This window comes from Canis lupus, chromosome 2 (assembly GCF_011100685.1).
Source record: "Canis lupus familiaris isolate Mischka breed German Shepherd chromosome 2, alternate assembly UU_Cfam_GSD_1.0, whole genome shotgun sequence".
Lineage (NCBI taxonomy): Eukaryota > Metazoa > Chordata > Mammalia > Carnivora > Canidae > Canis > Canis lupus.
The window spans coordinates 21,851,894-21,874,078 of NC_049223.1; the positions used below are offsets into that span (position 1 = coordinate 21,851,894).

The 22,185-nt window shown below is 36.8% G+C and overlaps 1 protein-coding gene across 2 annotated transcripts in view; it reads right to left on the bottom strand.

Moving 5' to 3' along the window:
* Nucleotides 1-22,185, bottom strand: part of PRPF18 (pre-mRNA processing factor 18) — a 53,889-nt gene that overhangs the window by 14,723 nt on the left and 16,981 nt on the right. Inside the window, exons 2-10 of one of the 2 annotated variants that reach the window (XM_038530090.1) lie at nt 20,832-20,909; nt 20,693-20,719; nt 17,546-17,650; nt 15,146-15,259; nt 10,410-10,556; nt 8,750-8,818; nt 6,284-6,424; nt 6,087-6,158; nt 3,348-3,503 (exon numbers count right to left, since the gene is read on the bottom strand). In XM_038530090.1, the coding sequence (XP_038386018.1) occupies nt 3,348-3,503; nt 6,087-6,158; nt 6,284-6,424; nt 8,750-8,818; nt 10,410-10,556; nt 15,146-15,259; nt 17,546-17,650; nt 20,693-20,719; nt 20,832-20,909 (909 nt within the window). The remainder of the gene's footprint in view (nt 1-3,347; nt 3,504-6,086; nt 6,159-6,283; nt 6,425-8,749; nt 8,819-10,409; nt 10,557-15,145; nt 15,260-17,545; nt 17,651-20,692; nt 20,720-20,831; nt 20,910-22,185) is intronic. The other variant, XM_038530091.1, reaches the window with a different exon arrangement.

Below are 22,185 nucleotides of genomic sequence, written 5' to 3' on the forward strand. Positions count from 1 at the left end.
ATCTGCCGCCACCAAGAATTTCATAAAACTCTCACATGGAAGTGGCAGTGTTCTTTGGCCTTGAGCTGCTGAGAGCCATAGGTTTATTTTAAAACATAGAAAAATCAGCATTTTATTTGTTCTTACACAATGCTAATTTAATTTGGTGTCTCTTATTTTAAAAATAGAAGCATACAATTTTTTAGAAAAAACTAAAATTTTTGGTGTATTACAAAAGTGAAAATCGAGCAACACTGATAGATATTCCTCCAAGGGAACAACGAGCTGAAGTGACTCCGGCACCACTGAGGGTAAACATCAGCTGACATTTCACACTAGCCTGCACTGTCCCATTATGACAGAGTTGAGACAAAATGAAATACTGCTTCAATTTGGCTAATATGAAAATCAGGAAAATAAAACACAGAGGGTCAGGTTTCCTTAACGCTCAACTCACTCACTACTGATAGTCATGGGCATGTGAGTTTACAACCTTAAGTTTAATCAATGGCTGCAAGGGAAAACAGCAGAGCAGAATGAAAGCTATCCAAGGACCAAAAAGGGCAACAGTTAAGCTGATGCTTGCAAATATCAAGTGCTGGGGAGCTCCCTCATATCTTCCCAGCGCCCCTACTCCGGTCTCAGGGCACTTCTGTTAAAAAGCTTCTTTGTCCTATTTTTGCAACCTCTCGTAAGTCTATCTGTATTCCAAAAATAAACATTTAATAAAAAGAAAACTATTGTTTCCTTACACTGATTAAAAATGTGTCTTCCTGGGCAGCACAGGTGGCTCAGTGGTTTAGTGCCGCCTCTGGCCCAAGGCCTGATCCTGGAAACCTGGAATCAAGTCCCCAATCGGGCTCCCTGCATGGAGCCTGCTTCTCCCTCTGCCTGTGTCTCTGCGTGTGTGTGTGTGTGTGTGTGTGTGTGTGTGTGTGTGTGTGTGTGTCTCTCATGGATAAATAAAATCTTAAAAAAAAAAAAAAAAAAGCGTCTGCCTTTCTATACCTTAGTTGGTTCTTAACTATAGGACAAGTTTACTCCCTTTTCTGCCAGAAAGTTCCACCCTTATCCACAGCTCTCTTGCTCAGATCCCCACCAAAAGTATCCTTTCAAGGATGACAGAAAGAATAAGATTTTCACATTTCTTGTCCTATACAATATTCAATCAGCAAATATTTATTGAGCACCCACCACTAACTAAGGTATTGTTCTAGATTCTGAGTATCTAACACTGAACTATGTACTTATACCTTGTGGAACCTACACTAAATTTATGATGTCTAATAATGTAGCATAAGCTTTCATTAGACCCTGTAGCGGCCATATTATACTATTAATTTTATTGCACATATAGCCCACTCAATTCCCTAATCCTTCCTCATATATGCATTGCTCAAGCAACAGGGCCACTGGATTCAATTTTTCCTTTCATCCTTGCTATCTTTTTTAGAATCTTTTTTCTTTCAGCCAAGAACTTCCAGAATGCCAATGTCTTTTCTACCTTAACACACACCCTACCCTTGTTGTCTGTGAATGTGATAACCTCTCCATACAGTCAACCAAATTAGTCATTAAAATGTTTAACAGGGGGATCCCTGGGTGGCGCAGCGGTTTGGCGCCTGCCTTTGGCCCAGGGCGCGATCCTGGAGACCCGGGATCGAATCCCACATCGGGCTCTCGGTGCATGGAGCCTGCTTCTCCCTCTGCCTGTGTCTCTGCCTCTCTCTCTCTCTCTCTGTGTGACTATCATAAATAAATAAAAATTAAAAAAAAAATTAAAAAAAAAAAAATAAAATGTTTAACAGGACAGCATTGAGGTGACTAAGAACCCCATGACATCTCACTAGCATACACCCAGATAGACATGGATCCATTATTCAGTACTCTGTGGCATTCCGCACTCAACCAGCTATGAATCCACCTGACTGTATTATCATATGAACATCTGTCCACAAGAAAATTATTGGGCTTAAGTCAAACATCCTTCTAAAGTACAGTATATTTACCAATTTTCCCTAATCATCTTAGGGAAAAAAGGAGGATTTACTTATTTTTTTTAATGGGAAGGTAACAGTTAAAAAGGAAGACCAATGGAAAAAGAGCAGGTTATTATAAAGCTTCCAAAAGTAAACCAGAAATCTTTAAAAATGCTAGATATATTTTTGAGAAGAAAATAAGTTTGTGGGGAAGTGGGAATCATGCCATTGTTGCAAAACAAAAAGCTGTCTTTAAAACAATTTATATATATATATATATATATATATATAAACAATTTATATAGCTAGATGAACTTTGACACTATAGCTTTGGCCATGGTACAGTTGAACACAATTAGCAAATTTAATCACCGGAAACCGTTTTCTATTGTTAACACCAAACGACTTTCCCCTCCCCCCACCGAAATAAAAGCTTTTTGCCTCCAATACAGTCACTGGTGGTTATTAAAAAATGGAAAGGCCTTTGAATCTCAACAAGTATATTTGAACTCTGTAAGTTCTACAATTCATATTAGGGAGTCAAGTTGAACTCCTATTTGAAAATGTTAACATATATGAATAAGGCATAAAGCATGACACACAAGTTAATCTTCAGCACTTGGAATTGAAATCGCGTAACAAGATAATTCATGAATATGGTAATAATTGTTCTCTGGCACAAAATCTGAAAGCATGTTATGCATTTTAAGCAAATTTTACATTTTAAGTAAACTTCCTGAGTATCATCTTCAAACTTTAGAATTAACATCCGGCACAAGTCATTATACAGACACAGTCTGGGATTTTTGACAATTTGGCAAGAGTGGGATAACAGTTGACTTTTTTCCCCCCACTAAGGAGAAAAGTTTTACCCAACAACAATGCAAATGAGTTTATGCGAGGCACAATGGACAGTAAGAAAATAAACTATTAACCAAATCTTTGGACCTATTATGTCGAGAAGGGTCATTAAATGTTACTGAAAAACAATTAACAGTGTTTAATTAACAGTTGATTAAAGCCAGGTTTTTATTATTCATACCTTCTTTTTAGCCCAGTAGATGTTAAATAAATCTATCTGGAAAGTAACAAAATGAGACTTACTACTCAATGGTCTAAATTTGTCCTTCTTCACTAAACTCCCAAAGCCAACTGAAATAGCATTATTGCAATGCTAAAGTAATTAAAGCACAACACCTCACCCCGTCTGGTGACATGTATGAAACTACAAGGTTTCTATTTAATTCCGTGAAGTCATGCTTACAAAAAGTGGACTTGTGTCCTAGCATACTATATCCAATTTGCTCTAATTCTGCTCTCAAAATTGACACTTTGGGATTTGTATAATGTTAACCTCCAGAGCAATTTCTTTCCCTCCCAGTTGCTTACCTGAATATATTTCCGCTGTGTTTCATCATTTAAAACATGTGCAACATGCTTAGAAAAAATCTTTTCTCTACCAGTTCTGGCATGGATACCAACCATGGTGACACCTATGGGCCAAGGGGCATTTCCAATGGCCATCTGAAGATAAGCATCATTAGCCTAAAAAAAGAAAGTTCAGGAGATCAGAAAAGCAAAAAATACTGGGTTGGTCCCAATTTGTAAAATATTTCACAGCCCTTGTGACATAATTTTCATCCATCTCTTGAGCATGTTGAAAGTATTACCATTCCCATTATTCAAACAAAAGAAATTAAAATAACGAGGTGATAGACTGCCCTGCCCAGACCACAAATGTCCGTGGAAAACCAGAAACCAAAGCTAATCCTGTGAGTAAAAAGACAAACATTCCTTTGCAGCCTTTGTGCGCTGGATATTAATGCATTTCAGATCTGGAATTACCAGGTAGGTAATTTGATGCACTGACAAAAACTCTAGTTCAGTGTCCTTTAGACCCAGTCTTCTCCACAGGTGGTCACAAGTACAAGATGGAGGCCAACTGGTTTTTCACGATCCAACCTGTGACTAAACCCACTGCCAACTAAACCCACTGCCCGCACGGCAGTGCAGGCCTCTGAAAGCAGTGGGGGCTCTGTGAGCTGGGACTATCACACCGGGGTCCACAGCAGATGTGTAAACAGAGATTAAATACTAACCCTCAAGTCGAATAGTTACAGGATGAGATCGTTTCACTTTGGCCCCTCTACCCCTCCCACCTGCCAAGAACCTTAAAATAAAAGCTGCAAAACGTAAAAAATAGAAACCAATCAAGACAAATGGCTCTCTTTCTAAACCAACCCTGGCTACCTATGAGGGGAAAAAAAGGAGAATAAAAGAGAACTCAAGTAAATTCTGAAAGACCCCTAGAGCTTTGGAGAGGCTCATACAAGTCAGGTCTTGAGATTTTAATTTCAAAAATCAAATTCCTATGTGATTGATATGTAGAGTTGATTTTAAAAATCAGGGGCTACAAATAGGCTACCTGGAAGATCATTTTCTACCCTGAAGACAAATTTGAATTTGCTCTCTTCAGTTTTATAAAGCTTAATTTTAAAAGAGCACATTACACACTTTTATCACAGATTCTGATTTGTGTCAATTTTAACACTGGATATTAACTGATAAAATTTCCAATATTTAGTTTCCTCAAACATCTTTTGAGAAAGCTATCCAAATAGGTTATTAAAGTCTCTTGGTTCTTCTGCAGTTTACACAAAATAAACTCACTTGCGGGATCCCTGGGTGGCGCAGCGGTTTAGCGCCTGCCTTTGGCCCAGGGCGCGATCCTGGAGACCCGGGATCGAATCCCACGTCAGGCTCCCGGTGCATGAAGCCTGCTTCTCCCTCTGCCTGTGTGTCTGCCTCTCTCTCTCTCTCTCTCTCTCTCTCTCTCTCTGCGACTATCATAAATAAAGTTAAAAAAAATTATAAAAAAAAACTCACTTGCTTCTCAAATATGAAAATGCAAAGAGTAACAACAGGGAAGGCATGCTGGCTAGTAGACAAGTGACTTGATCTTTCTGCAGTGATGGTGATCATATCTACCTATTCCAAGGCAACTGTCTTTCCTAAGTTACCATGCAACTAATAGAAACTACCCAAGAATAAAATTTATGGGCGTAAAACAAAAACATTTCCTCTAACAAAGCTAACTAGATCTCAGAGGGAATAAAATCACTACTTGAGCCTCATTAGCACAAGGCTCCTGTCAACCCAGGAATGTCAGCTAACCCTCTGTTTAAGTACAGATACTCAAAGGAGCACAGGGATAAGCACTGGCACTCCTGCTTTTCTGGCAGAGCCCCATATACTGTTCTGGAAGGGTCAGTGGAACAGCTGCACTGCAGCTCCTTAGTCCTACACTCTTGAGAGCCACTACTACTAGAAGCTTCCCTCTTCAGACTCTGCTTACGGGCCAGACGCACAGGCACATTTCCAAGCCCCACTACTGGTACAGCAGGCCATTCTCTTTACATTCCCCTGCACCAAACTGACAGCCTTCCACTCCCCTTTCTGAACTCCACCCAGGAGTGCTGGGACACGGGAGCTCGTCCCACTGCTGCAACCTCCTAGAGCCCATTCAGGACTAAAGACACCAAAGGCAAAGGGAAAAGTCTTCCCTAACAAGGGGGTCTGCTGTTGTTGCTGTTCTGAAATAGGAGAGATAAATTCTGGCAACCTTACTTGGAACATTTTCTCATACAAGCATAAAGGGTGGTGAAATTCCATTGTATCGTTAGTACAATAGTTTAGCTATATTACGGATTAAGTAGGCTTTTATAACTGGCCTGGGAAACTAATCTACATAACATTGTTTCTATGGGAAAATTTGTTCCAAGCCATAATCTTGAACAATCTTTGAAATCCAATCCCATTCATGAAATGAACATTGCCAATATCCAGTTCATGCTCTGAAGTACTTTACACCTACCTTAAAAATGACTAAAAAAACCAATGTGGTCAGAAAAGTTTATTCTCAATGCCTTAATAATCAAGCTGTCAATGATTTAGAAAATAAAAGGTTTGAGGTTTTTTTGTGTTTTTTTGTTTGTTTTTTTACTAACTCATTTCACATTTATTCTTAAAGCTCCTGTGTAAAATACTTCCACATCAAATGAATATATTATATACAACAACCTAGATAAGTTCATAATCGTGATACTGATGGACAGCATGGTAATGTACCTTCACATATTCTCTCTGCAACATGAATTTAATAATATCTGTTATGGATTCTTTAATATCAGCAGGAAGATTCTGGAAAATAAAAAAAAGAATATTTTTGAAAGCTGTGTATGGTTACAGACTGCATTTATTCTAATTTTTTATACTCTGTTTTTTAAAAACTCAGTTAAATAAAAGCATTTTTCAAGGAAACTTACCCTTTTCCGTAGCTTTCTGAAAAGAGGTCTGAGATAGGATTCAGTCTGTTTTTGAGTAGCACTGTTCAGTTTGCCCTGTACACTGCGCTTCACATAATCTTCTCTGGCATTCAACTCTTTAGCCCAAACACCCAGGAGGAACTGTTGAAAGAATGGGTAAATTTAGACGACAGTGCCCCCCAGTGGTTCAAAAAGTTTAAAAGTTCTCTAACATACTGAACAATATATTATCATCTTCAGAATAAATTTCTTTTTCTAATTAAAATATCAATATTTAATTAATGAGCTATTTCTGCTTATTTTGTCATGTATGTTTTTTAGTGCCTTTGGCAAGTCACAAACTTCCCTATTCTACATAGATATGTAGAATATACACATATTCCTAGCTCAAAGATAATCAATTTCCCCCTAACAAAAACTATCAAATTCCAAAGGTAATTTTTCAACAGAAATAAACTTTTACTCGTATTTCTACTAAAATTCAACCCACCTACATTTATTCACTGTAATACCATATGTGTTGTTATAATACATATGGGGCATACCCCATAGATACCACAGGATTGGTTCTAGACCACTGTGTTAATGAAGTATCACAATAAAGTGAATCAAATGAATTTTCTAGTTTACTAATGCATTTAAAGTTATGTTTATACTATAATATAGTCTATTAAGTATATGATAGCTTTATGTCTAAAAACAAAAAACAATAACAAAAAACCAATGTATGTACCTTAATTGAAAAATACTTTAATGTTGGAACACCTGCCCAGGTAGCTCAGTCAGTTAAGCATCTGACTCTGGATTTCAGCTCAGGTCACGAGAGAAGGCCCCTGTGTCAAGCTCTGCGCTGGGCATGGAACCCCTGCTTGAGATTCTCTCTCCTCCTCTCCCTCTTCCCCTTCCCTCCCCTTAAAAAAATACTTGATTGCTAAAATATGTTCATCATCATCTGAGTTTTCATGTCCTAATCACTGATCACAATTCACCATCACAAACACAGTAATAATGAAAAGGTTTGAAATATTGCAAGAATCACAAAAACTTAACAGAGAGACACAAAGTGAACAAATGCTATTGAAAAAAGTGCCGATACACCTGTTCAACAGGTGATGGCCACAAACTATCAATTTGAAAAACAACAACAAAACAAAAAACCCAAAACAACAAAAACAACACCAAAGAAAACTTCATTATCTGCAAAGCACAATAAAACCAAGCACTATAAAATGGGGTATGCCTCTATTTGGACTTTCAATTTTTGTAGTAGAGATGATAATTCAATTAAATACTCCCATTAAAGCACCAGACTAAAGGAGAAAGAAGGAAAACAAAGAACACAAATAAAAAAACTATAGGGATCCCTGGGTGGCGCAGCAGTTTGGCGCCTGCCTTTGGCCCAGGGTGCGATCCTGGAGACCCAGGATCGAGTCCCACATCGGGCTCCCGGTGCATGGAGCCTGCTTCTCCCTCTGCCTGTGTCTCTGCCTCTCTCTCTCTCTCTCTCTCTCTCTATCATGAATAAATAAATAAAATCTTAAAAAAAAAAAAAAAAAGAAAAAGAAAAAGAAACTATAACCCCTCCGCCCTGCCCTGGAAAACTACCCTGGTGCCCCTAGGGTTTAAAGGCATCAAGAGCACGGATTCTATCAGTAGGTAAACAGGGAAGTTGGCAGAGCATATACCCCCCTAGTGGCATTACCTACAAGTAGCCTCTATAAAGGACCGGCTGTCACTCCGAGAGGAAATTCTAGTTCACATTAGTTCCTAAGCCTATCTAATTCCATGCCATATCCTAAAGAGACTGAGGATCCTGATGACTAATATGCTGTATTCAAACTGTTAATAAGTAGAAAGCACTTCTTACATTTAAATCTCTTGGCCTGAACACACATGGTTTGTGAGTAAATGCTAAAATGAATCTGGCATTTGCACACACTCTACCTAACCAAGTAAAGCAAGAAATGCTGAGAAAGATGGACTGAGCTCACCAGAGCAGGAACCTGCAGCTATCTGTAGAACTGAAAATGAACAGTCTCTGAAAGGTTGCTGATGTGTTTGCATTTTTCCACTGCCAAGGTCTCCCTACCTCCTTCCTCTCCTCGCTGTCATCACCGTTCATAAAAGCTTCTGCAACACTCTCCTCTCACTGCACTCCCTCCTGGAGGGTTTTTTAAAAAATTTTTTCAACTCCCCACACTCCTTGTTCATTCCACTGCTGTGATTCTTCTCTGTGTGTTTACATTAACAAGTCAGTTTTAAAGTGCTACAGTGAAGTAAATATGTTTCCTTTGAGTAACCTCTATATACCAGTGCACAGCAATACCATGAACCATGTATATGCACAAAGCATGCTTATTGAGGGATTCCCTGTCCTGTCCTTAATCCTTACATCATCCAAAAATTAAAGACCAGTTTTGAACCAACTCAAATGTCTTCCTCCTTTCCCACTCTGAGATCACATACCTTAAGGAACTTCGTAATGATGTCCATGTCTTTATGATCATCGCCTTTTCCTAAAGACTCACCCAATGCCTGCAGAAAAACAATGCTTCCGTTCATTAGTAAAGAGCAACAGCTGAATAGATATTCTCAACACTATTCTGAACACGAATATTTATTACATATACTAGTTTCTGTTTTTAAAAAACCCGAAAGAATTTCCAGAGAAGTTAAAAAAAATAAGAAAACACCAATTGGTCATCAAGATTTAGAGAAATTATCTTCTATGAATCAAAAGACAAAAAAAAGAGGCTTAGGGAACTAATGGATAGATTTCTTTTCAAGAGAAAAAAACTGTCCTAGAATTAGGTCATGATGATGGGCATCAACCTGCAAATATACTAAAAACCAGTGAATTGTATATTTTAAATGGGTAAGTTGTCAAATAAGTGAGTATCTCAATAAGGCTATTTAAGAAAAACGAAAGCCCATGGGATGCCTGGGTGGCTCAGCAGTTGAGCATCTGCCTTCGACTCAGGGCATGATCCTGGGGTTACAGGATCGAGTCCCTTATCGGGCTCCTTGCATGGAGCCTGCTTCTCCTGTCTCTGACTCTCTCTGTATCTTTCATGAATAAGTAAATAAAATCCTTAAAAAAAAAAAAAAAAAAAAAAGGAAAAATAAAAGCCCTGAAGTGGTTGCTCACACTATTTTTGTCAAATTTAGGGTCCAGATAAAGGTGCTGGTGGGGTGGGAGGAGGAGCACAATTAAAACAATTGTGATCTCATGGACAGTGCAGCCAGGAATGAAAAGAAACAGAAAAATAACAGTTTAGGTTTTCTTAAGAAGAAGAAGCTTTCAACTAAGCCATTAATTTGTGCTTGAGGTAGATACTTAGTACAACACTGTTTTTTAATTTTGATTACATGTATCACTCCATGTTCAACACACTGGCAAAAATGAGAAAGCAAGATACTGCCAACTGTTGGCAGTGATGTGGGAATAAAAGGCACACATGCACGGCTGACAGGGATGTAGACTGGTACAGCCAGTCTAGAGAGCAACATAACAGTACTTGGACAAGTCACATACATATAAATCAGCCATCTGGCTTCTGAGTCCGCAGGGGTTACGTACAAGATTGTTCATAACGAAGTTGTGTGTGGCAATAAGGAGCTGGGAGCAGCCCAGCTCTCACTACAAGGGAATAGAGAGTAAAAGGCAGTGCGTGCCACAAAGTATGAAATGCTATGTACCAGTTAAGACCGCATGTTCAGATATACAAAAAGCATCAAGGATGAATCTTAGATACAGTGCCAAGCAGAAAAAAGAAACATAAAATTAAAAACAACAAAAGAAAGAAGAATTTCATAATATCATTTATGTCTATTAACAACACAAGCATACAAAATACTACTGGTTTTACAAGACCACCAAAAAATAAAAGGACGCACAAACATACCAAAATAATTACTTTTGAGGGAAGGATGGAAGGTAGTAAGAGTGAAGAATGAGGAAAAAGGGAGTGAATAAGTAAAAGCATGAAATTAAAAAAAAGGCCTTGGTAATGCCCACAGATCACAGTAGTGTGCTCTAAACTGAACCATCTGGTGAACTCAAGCATCTGCCCCAGGAAATGAAAGATGTGATGGGGTAAAGAGATTAGGTGGGTATAGAGATTACCTCTAACTCTTCGATTGTGGTGTTTTCTTCATGAACTTTCAAATCATTCTGTGTGTCTTCCTCTCCGGGTTCCTGACCCCCCACAAGCTCATTGAGGTACTGCTGGTCAATCTTATCCAGAGCTGCTTTCAGATCATTCCTCAACCCCTGAGAAAGGAGAAAAAAATACAACTACTATGAAATTTCACTGATGTTCCCCTTTAAGATTTTTCACTACTAATAAGTACAATTCATTTTTTTCTTCTATAAAGGAATTAAGTGCTTAGAAAAACTAGAGACTCCAGTAAGATTTCAATTTATTATGCAGCTATCATCACTGTCCAGTCAAAATTATAATGAATAGATTTGAAAAAATGTATACACAATAGCTACTCTGTTCAGAAAACCAAAGCATGTGTGTGATCCAAATGAGAATATTCCTAAATGCTAGAATTTTCTAATTTGGTCTAGTGCAAGTGACCAGGGATCCACCAGAGCCCTCAACTCATTTTCCCAGTTTACTTAAAATGTCTAACCTCACCACAACTACTCTGAATTCCTTTAACATTACACAAAATCAATAGTAAGAAACTGGTGTCTCATCTACATCCTAGGCTTTCACTAGATTTCTAATAAACCAGCAAATTCTACTTTCTATTCAAATCCAGTTTGTGACCATTTGATAAAAAGAGAAGCAGCCTTAAAGCTGGACCCATACTTTACACCACGTACAAAACTAACTCAAAAAGGTTCAAAGATGTACATTTAAGAGCTAAAACAATAAAACCCTCAGAAGACTACACATGGGAAAAGCTTCATGATACTGGATCTGGCCATCATTTCTTGGACACAACACCAAGGCACAGGCAAAAAAAAAAAAAAAAAAAAAAAAAAACCCAAAACAAAACAAAAAATAGATAAGTTGGGCTTCGTCAAAATTAAGAACTTTTCTGCAAAGATACTACCCAAGAGTGAAAAGATAACCTGTGGAATGGGAAAAATACTTAAAAGTCACTAATATGATAACGACTGATATACAGTATAAAGAACTGTTATAACAACAAACTTCACTAAAAATGGGCATAGGTCTTGCTTGAATAGAGGACCACGTGTAAAAGGCCATTTGAAAATGAAATGAAAAGATGCTTAACATCACCAGTTATTAGGGAAATGCAAATCAAAACCACAATAAGGGGGCACCTGGGTGGCTCAGGTCATGATCCTGGGGTCCTGAGATTGGGCCCTGCATCACTGAGCTCTCTGCTCAGCAGGGGGTCTGCTTCTCCTCCCTCTGTCCCTCCCCCCTGGCTCCTCCTTCTCCCTCTCAAATGAAGGAAATCTTAAAACACACACACACACACACACACACACACACGCACACACGCACGCAGTAAGAGACCATTTCAAACCCATCAAGGATGGCTACGATCAAAATAAGCAGTGCTAGCCAGGATATGGAGAAATGGACTCCTTCAGTGCTAGAAATACAAAATAGTGCAGTTGCTGTGAAAATGTATGGCAATCACAACAAAAAGTTACATGTGTACACATCAAGACACATTCTAATTAAAATATCAAAAGGTAAAGACAAGGAGAGAATATTAAAAGTAACAAAATAGAAGCCACTTGTATACAAGGGCACTCCCATAAGACTATCAGCAGATTTTTCAGCAGAAATCTTGCAGGATAAAAGAGGGTAGTGCATAGTATATTCAAAGTGCTGCAAGAAAAATCTTCCAGCCAAGAATACTCTACGTCACAAAGTCATCATTCAGAATTGGAGGAGAGATTAGAGTCTCTCAGACAAGCAAAACTAAGCGACTTCATCACCACTAAACCAGCCTTACAAAGAATGTTAAGGGACCTTTTTTAAGCTGAAAAGGGTGCTAATTAATAACAACATATGAAAGTATAAATCTCACTGGAATAAATAGGTAAACATATAGTAAAGGTAGATTAATCACTTAGAAAGACAAATGTAGTAAAAATAACTATGATTACAATAATTAAAGGATGCACAAGAAAAATATGTAAAATGTGACATCAAAAACATAAGATGTGCAAAAGTAGTAAATATGTAGAGCTTAGAATGCATTCACACTTAAGTTATCTTAAAATAGTCTGTTCCAATTATAAAATAAGTCACAGGAAGTCACAGGGATTCACAGCATGGTGACTACAGTTAATAGTGTATGGCCTACTTAAAAGTTGGTAAGATCACAAGAAAAAAAAACTGTAACCATGTATAGTGACAGATATTAACTACACTTATTGTGGTAAGCATTTCACAATATACACAAATATCAAATCACTAAAGCAGTATGTTAATTACACCTCAATTTTTAAAAAATTTACCAATAAGAAACTCTTTGGTATCTGGGACAAGCTTGAGCAAGATTAAAATGCAGCAGGTTGTAATAAATTAATAGCTAGAAAATTTTTCAAGGAATAAAACATAACTAGTAGAAACATTGAATCACATATTAACAGTTCACATTAGTATTTTATTACTATCTCTTGATAAAAAAAGGAACTATGATATAGAAAAGAAGTAAATGTTGATACAATGAAGCATTACAAAAACCACTAAGAATTTAAGTTATGGTTTTAAACAGGACTGAAAAAATTTTTTAAAATTGCTGTAAACATTACAATGGAAGAACATTTTTGAAATTCATTTATGCTTAAAAGAAAAAGTTAAACAGAGAATGACTATATGATCCACCAATTCTACATCTGGGTATACATCAAAGAAGTGAAAGCGGGACTCCAACAAGTATTTGTAAACCTGTGTTCAAAGCAGCATTATTCACAATAGCTGAAAGGCAGAAACAACTCAAATGTCCATCGAAGCTAAATAGATCAACAAAATGGGATCCATATATACAAGAGAGTATTTTTCAGCTTTAAAAAGGAAGGAAACTTTAAAAATAAATAAATAAAAAATAAAAAGGAGATTCTGACATACACTGTTACATTGATAAACCTCTAAGATACTATGCAGTTGGAAGGCCAGTCCAAGGGAGCATTCAGTGGACCTTGGCCACAGTCCATATCTAACTGCAATCACATGCAAGACTCCAAGCAAAAAAACTTCCCAGTTTACCCCCAAACTACAGAACCGTAACAGACAATAAATTATCTTAAGTTACTAAGTTTCAGGGTGGTTTGTTACAAACTCTGAGGACCAAAAAATATTTTATAAATTGTGTGAAGCTACTCAGTTTTGGGGTGGTTTGTTACATAGCCATAGATCACCACACCTGTCTCTCAGGCCTCTTACTAAGCCCACAGAAGATCTGAACACTACCATAGCTGACATTTACCCAACATATAAAAGACTTTCTTTTCAGGAGCCCATGGAATATTCACCAAGCCAGACCATCTGCTGAGCTACGTAAGACCAGATCAGAGTCCTAAAAAACTAGAACTCTTAAGCTTTTAGAGAAAATAGAGTATCTCTTCAAAACCTTAGGATAGGGAAATAATTCTTACAAAAAACACCAAAAGCAATAACCATAAAAAAGAAATAGACTTCATCAAAATTTAAAATGTCTGCCCAACCAGAAGACACCATGAAAAGAACAGGTAAGCCAAAGACTATCAGAAAATCGTCACAAACAATATAGCCATATATCTGACAAAGGACTTGTATTCAGAATATAGAAAGAACTCCTACAGTTCAAAAGTAAAAGGGCAAACAACCCAATTAAAACATGAACAAAAGATTTTAACACACACTGCCCAGAGAAATATATGGGCAATAAAGTCTACGAAAAGATGCTCATTACCTTTAGTGAACAGAGAGCTGTAAAAAGAACCACAATGAAGTACTACTACACATACAAAAGAATGGTTACAATTTAAAAGACTTAAAATAACAAATGCTGATAACATTTGGAAATATTCAGCATTTCTTAAAAACTAAAGCATACATTTACTCTTACTATTCAGCAATTCTATTTCTAGGTTTTTACCAAGAGATAGAACACATTTACAAATGTTCATAGCAGTGTTATTCATAACAGCCCAAAGTTGAAAACAAATGGTAGTATATTCAACTATCAGCAGCAGCAAAAAGGAACTACTGATTTCTGCAGAAACAATGCATTTTGAAAATAAGCTCAGCAGAAGAAGCCAGACTCTCATGACTCCATCTATATGAAATGCAGAACAAGCAAAATTAATCTACAGTGATAAGAATTTTGAAATGTGTTTGCACATGCATTCAAAAGGAAAAGGACTAGCTAAGAAGGGGCACTGGGCACCTTCTTGTGTGATGAAAATATTCTTTATCTTACCAAGGGTGGTGGTTACATACTCAGTGGATTTGTCAAAATGCGCTGAACTATATATATATGTATGCTTAACATAGGCGCTTTTTATTATTATTTTTTAAGACGTTATTTATTTATTTGAGAGGTAGGGGAGAGAGGGGGGGTGGGGGAAGGGTGAAACAGAGAGCACAAGAGCAGGGGGAGGGAGAAGCAGATTCCCTGTGGAGCAGGGAGCCCATGCAGGGCTCAATCCCAGGATCATGACCTGAGCCAAAGGCAGACCCTTAACTGACTGAGCCACCCAAGTGCCCCAAAATAGGTGCCTTCTAAAAAAAATTAAAGAAAACTTACATTCAGCAGTGGTAATCTGCCAAACTTTATTTTTCCATCTTTGCCTATAATAATGCAATTACTCCAACTCCATACTCTTCTAGTTTATGGGTACAGTGGTATTTCTCAAGTTTTGTTCTGACTTCTTACCTTGTTAACTTCTGGTGTGAGGATCTCGATTTTTCTTAAACGTTGAAAAGCATCATAATCAGTTTCTCCAAATAGTCTGATGGGTTCTCCTCTTTCTCTCAATCTTCTGATAACCTGTAAGAAGAAATAACAATTATAACAGTAACTCCTGTTTTTAGTAATAATAATTCCTCTTTTAGGTGACCAAATACTTATTTTGAAATGTAGACAGAAAAAGTCAGTTGGGTTTGTTTTTTAATTTTCCAAAAATGGATATAGTGAGTTATTATCACACCTTAAAAAACCCTAACATGTCCAGTTTCTTTGGCTGTTTCATCAAAGGCTCCATCTGAATAACAGAATACCTAAGAGAAACATTAAGATGGAAGGGAGGGAAAACTTTTATATACAGAAGGAAAATAAAGTCTGGAGTCAGCTGATAACTCACTAACCATAGCCTAGAGTCAGCACTGCAATACTACATTAAAACCAAACATCCCTCAGAAGAGAAGTGATCAGGACAGGGCACATGTCAGGCTTTTGAGGGGCTGATAATACCGTTTCTTGACTTGGGTATTGGTTATATGGGTGTTTTTAAATAATCATCCATTATATTGCACATGCATGTTTTGTACATTCTTCTTATACATGTATCCATTTCATAAAAAGAAAAAAATTGTGGGATCCCTGGGTGGCGCAGCGGTTTGGCGCCTGCCTTTGGCCCAGGGCGTGATCCTAGAGACCTGGGATCGAATCCCACATCGGGCTCCCGGTGCATGGAGCCTGCTTCTCCCTCTGCTGTGTCTCTGCCTCTCTCTCTCTCTGTAACTATCATAAATAAATAAAAATTAAAAAAAAAAAAAAAAAAAAGAAAGAAAAAAATTGTAACAGCAAAAAATCAAGTTGATTCAAAAAAATTTTTTGGAAGTACCAAAAACTTTTTCTGGAAACATAAACAGTAGCACAGTAACCACTGGTAGAACTCCTACTGAGTTACCCAAAGCTTGGTATTCAAAAGCAACGTAAGAGGCCATCCAGTGCTAAGGCCCATCAATGTTGAAATGACCTCAAAAACACCTCTACCAGGTGCCCAACTAACAAATGACAGGGACCACATCTCTTCATGCAACAACCCATCCCATTTTGGGGCATATAGGTTTTACTTCTCAGAATAAACTAAAAACTCTGTCCCTCCAAATTCTACCAATTTATCTTCTACTTTATGGAACCTCAAGAATACGAAATTCTTGTTCAAGATTACAGCTATTGTCAATGGATTTTTTTTTTTTTTAGGTCTAATATTCTTCTCTTCAAGCTAGGTATTTCAGATTCCTTCCTCTAATTTTCACAGGGACAGCACTTAAGAGTCCTCTGTCCTTTCCTTTGTTCAAAGTTCATTTTTGTTTTGTGACCCTCTGTATAGTTTGCATTCTCTATGTCACATGAGTATCTTTAAATTTTTGTTTTGGCTTTTTAAGAAAAGTAACAGTTGATACTGACCAGAGTATAGACAAGCACTGTAGTACAAACTGGTACAATAGGTCTACAGAGCCCTGTGATGATATGTATCCCAAGCCACAGAAATGTACAGTCTTTAGTCACCAGACTCCAGAATCATGGTTCCCACAACTTGTCCAAAAGGAACAATCATACATTAGTATGCACGCAATGACATCTGTATAAAGATGTTTATCTTACCTACGATTTATTTATATTAGGGAAATGCTGAAGCAATCAAAACGATCACTACTCTCTGGTTTTTAAAATAATGTTTTTAAAATATTACAGGAAATTACATAGTCATAAAAATTATACAGATCTCTGTTTTGACCTAGAAAGAGATATTAAAAGTTACAAAATGTATATTTAAAATAATTTTGAAAAATAAGTATGATTTCTTCAAATATATATTTTAGAACAATGTGTTTACTTTTTAAGGTTTAGAAATGTGTGTGTGTGTGTATACACACACACACACACACACACACACACACACACACTTCTAAAAGATTTTACTTATTCATGAGGGACAACACAGAGAGAGGTAGAGACCATAGGCCAAGGGAGAAGCAGGCTCCCTGCGGAGAGCCTAACACAGGACTCAATCCCAGGACGCGGGGATCACGGCGTAGGCCAAAGGCAGACACTCAATTGCTGAGCTACCCAGGCATCCCTAAAAAAATATATACATATATATATATATATATATTTTTTTTTTTTTTAGAAAAATATATTCTTTTAAAAGTTTAAGGGTATCAAGAAAAGCAGAGATTAATTCAGAACCTCATGAAGAAAACTGGCTAGCTGCTCAATATTTCAGTTCAACCAGACATATTATAGAGGCAATAATGACATAAAACTTCCTGGAAAGAACTGGAGATAAATGCTCTTGAGATGGTTTTTTCATAAAGACAAACTTACCTCTTGCCTGGAAAGAGTCATGGGTAACTTTTCCTCTGCCAGTTCAAGTTCTAGCACTGGATTCGAAGAAGTTAATGGTTTCTGGTCCTCTTCTTTTGGCTGTATCTGTATTAATAGGCAAAAGAAATCCTATTATTCAGCTTTTAAAACATAATAATAAAGCTAATATTTATCATTCTGTGCATTAACTGGTCTTGGAAATTAAACATGTTTTAAATATTGAAGGTTTTCTAAATGTACCACCAAGGAAAAAGGTCCCAATAAATGTACATGCTTTTGAAAGCTCATCAAAATTCTCCATTTCAGGGACACAGGAGCAAACATGCACACAGGAGACCACATTCTTGCTATTAAAAAAATGACAGAAATATAATGGTTTACAAAATCAAAAACTTTTAAAAGGGCTGAAACGCAGACTCCTTTCTCCCTAGAGTATAAAGAATTTTATTTTCTTAAAAACAATCAACTTGCTTCTCTTTGAAAAAATCATCTTACGGGCTTCTCTGATCCTGTTTTAAATGATCCGATAAGCCTTGGGTTATAAACAAAGACAAAAACAAAAAAACAAAAAAACAAAAAAAAACAAAAAACTGCTCTCCAAGAAACCTGTAAAGCCTCAGGCTCCTGCTTTATCCTGCCCTCCTTTTTGAAAGGTAGGATTCCAAGTGCACCAAAATCACTGCTGGACATGTAGAAACGCTCCAAAGGTATGGAGAATTTGCCCCCAGACCGAGCTATGGACCCCGGGGGGGGAAATAACAGCACCACACACAACCTGACAATGGCAACCTTTCTACTCATGCGACACAGAGTACACATTTCTATACAAAAGGACCTGCAGGGGGAAAATTAAAATCTCTCCATGTGTTTTCTTGAGTCTGCTGCCCAGCTCACAGTTTAGGAAAATTAAGTTCAGCAATGTATAAGGTGTGCGTGGTCTGGAAAAACATACTGAAACATGGTTTCCCATCTGATCATGAGACTTATCTAAAATGCCAAAAAAAGATTAAAAAAAAAAAAAAACACATAAAAGGCCAACATGAAGGAAAAAACATTCCATTAAGAAAGGCGACATGGTTGGGGCACCTGGGTGGCTCAGAGGTTGAGTGTCTGCCTTTGGCTCAGGTCCTGATCCCGGGGTCCTGGGATCAAGTCCTGCATTGCGTTCCCCGCAGGGAGCCTGCTTCTCCCTCTGCCTATGTCTTTGCCTCTCTTTCTGTGTCTCTCATGAATAAATACATAAATCTTAAAAAAAAAAAAAAAAAGAAACAAAGAAAGAAAGAAAAAAGAAAGGCTACATGGTTAAAATGCTATTATTTCTGATTCTGTAGTTAATGGCTAAAGGTTACGTTAACCAGTGTTACCAGTGCTGACAGAAAATTGAAGTAAAAAACTGGGGATTCCTGGGTGGCTCAGTGGTTTAGCGCCTGCCTTTGGCCCAGGGCCTGATCCTGGAGTCCAGGGATGGAATCCCACATCAGGCTCCCTTCAATGGGGCCTGCTTCTCCTTCTGCCTGTGTCTCTGCCTCTCTCTCTGTGTCTCTCATGAATAAACAAATAAAATCTTAAAAACAAACAAAAAACAACTAAACTGTCTGTTCACAAACCAAATCAGCATCAATCCTCATAAATGGTAACTATATTTCATAAAGGAATAAAAGTAATAAATGCTGTATTTTCATTATTACCAAGAAGGAAATATTAAACACATTTTAGAAAGAAAACCCTTAACCTTCGTTTTTAAGCATAAAAACGGGTATTTCCCCCAAAAATCTCAGGATGAAAAGCATTTTTAATTATAGAATGCCAGTTAATCACTTTTAGGAAAAGATCTAAGACATTTTGTCAGCAGGACTCAATGTTACAAGCAGTATCTTTAACTGTAGTTATTCTGCTTCAGTGCTTCTATCTAAGCAAGAAAGTACTGACATATCACTGAAGCAATCTAAACAAAGCAAAGCTGCCCCTGTTTTAAGTTATTTTCCTACCTTACCATAAAGTTGAAAAGGTTCAAATTTAGAGATCTGGGAAAGCAACAAGTCAGCAGACTAAGCCCATAGTCAATGATTCTCATTCCAGATCAAGTGTAAGTTAGACAACGATGGGCAAGCAAAAGATGAAAATTCTTCTGAGTAGCTATTCGACGGCTATTTACATAAATTGTGTTTTAATTTCCTAAACTGGAAGCAAATGAAATCAATATATTTATGAAAAAATATCAAAATACAAATGCAAACTTTTGTATTTTAGAAATCAGAAACGTAAAACTCCATTTCCAATACTTGCCCTCTGCCAACACTACAAAACCAAACCAAATGCACATACATTCCTCATGCTTCTAGAAATGCTATGCCAGATAATTTCTAGAATTCTCCCATAACATGCACAAGATTATCATATTATACATGTTTCACAAGCAAAAAGTTGATGTCAAATTTACAATCTGGCAAAAAAGTATTCAACAGAACCTCTGAATTTTGTTTCAAAAATTATCAAACTAGATATAGTCTTCTTTGAAAATAATTTCAACTTCACCTCATAACATTTAATCCCTCCCAATAAAAACCCCATATATTGTTCAACCATGATAATAGTTGAGTAAAATAATAACAGGGTAACCCCAAGGATACTTTTAGTCATGGTTCTAAAATATACAGTCTTCCAGACAACTCATTTGTTTCTAACAAATATTTCTATACATTTTCTAACAGTAGACAAAGCAGCATCTGATATGTGGTACCTTATTACACAAAAGCATATAAATGCTGTATCGCATTCTATCTCAGGCAGAGGTACTTGGGACCAAAAGGAATTTATTAGCAATGCCAAATAAAAATAATGGTTTAAAATATTCAAGTGGAAGAGGGGAAATACCACTAGTAATACCACTGTGGCTGAATGAATAAAATAACTGAAACCTCTTAAAACAGACTTTTATTGGGAGAGGTAGGGAGAGGAGTGGTGGTGGTGATGAAGATGAGGCAGTATCAGATCCAGGAATTAAATTTAAAAAAAAAAAAAAATCAAGCTTTAATCTCAAGCCACTTCATGCTGTCCACAAAAGCCAAACCATTCCAAGCCAAAAGTCATGCATGGATTTTCCTGAATTCAAGATTTAAAAAAAGAAAAAAGAAAAAAAGCTCATACCTCTCCAGATGGCTTCTCATTTATAGGCTAATGTATAATATTGATAAATTGAACAGAGATCAATAATTTTGTCACTTTAACAGCAGTAAAAATGTAAACTCAGAAATGTACAATGAAACAGAAAAGCAAGCACTCATACCTTGTAGCCACATCTTTCAAAATAGGCTTCCTCTTCTTTTTTCGCAAGTTCACTACGCTTGAAATACTTTTTATTTTCCTATTGAAGAAAAAAGTACATTAGTAGGTCCCCAGGTAATATGTCATGTTCCATAGTCCACCTAAAAACACTCCAGTTTTTCAAAATCATGATCAAGTTTGATTCTGTAGAGATCATACTGATTTCACGAACATGGCACCTGTCCTCTAGCCTGCTCTAAATATGAAGTATTGGGTGGCAGTAACTGGGTGATGGACATTAAGGAGGGCACATGACGTTATCAGCAGGGGTTGTTATATGCAACGAATGAACTACTGAATTCTACATCGGGAACTAATGATAAACTATATGTTAACTAACTGAATTTAAATAAAATAAGTTAAATAAATATTAAGTATTTTTCTTACAGTATCTTTTTAACAGGCATAACAAGAAGAAACCAACAATATTTTCCAAATGTTCACATTGTTTTGATTTTATTTCCCAATGTTTGGGTTCAATGATAATTTCTACAAGTGGATTCATTATGAATCACATAAAATAGAACACTATTTTCTCCCAACAGAAACAACTAAACAAAAATTATGGTTAACTGTATCTGACATTTAACTTCCATTTACCCAGAGAGCTCCAAAGATGTATCCAAATTTTTTTTGTCATTTGGAATCTTTTTGTATCAATTGTATTTGTATTAATGAGGTCTCAAAATCACATTAATTCCTAATCTAGACACAAAATGGTTTGAGAATCTTTACTAAAAAAAATCGTTTAAAGCTATTTGTTTTATAGGATTCAATGTTATGAGACAAGCTCTAAATCTGTAGGAGGAACAAATGTTCGTTCTTTCTGTACCACATACATTATTCTCATTGTTAAATCTAGTCCCTAATTTGGACATCGTTACTGTCTACAGCTATGCCTCTTGGATATTATTCCACTAATGATTCAGCTCAAATAAAGCTCCTGCTCTCCTTCATTAGTAATTATAATTGTACCTCAAGATACCTCCATACATATTTAGCACTTCACAGTTCCCAAGCTCATTCACTCTGACAATAATCATAGATGCTAATAAGATCATGACAAGAACGGTTGATGATGAACAATGGACAACTCATGCTGCCACACTTGAAGGCAGCAGTCAAGTCTGGCATCAGGAAAACATTATGTGTCTCCTACATGATACACACAGGAAGTATACAGCGCATCTACAAAGTATTCTTGCCAAAGAGCTGCGAGGTCTCATTACGTTTTTTAAATTTTTATTTAAATTCTATTTATTTAACATACAGCACATCACTAGTTTCAGGAGAATTTAGTGACTAGTGATTTGCAT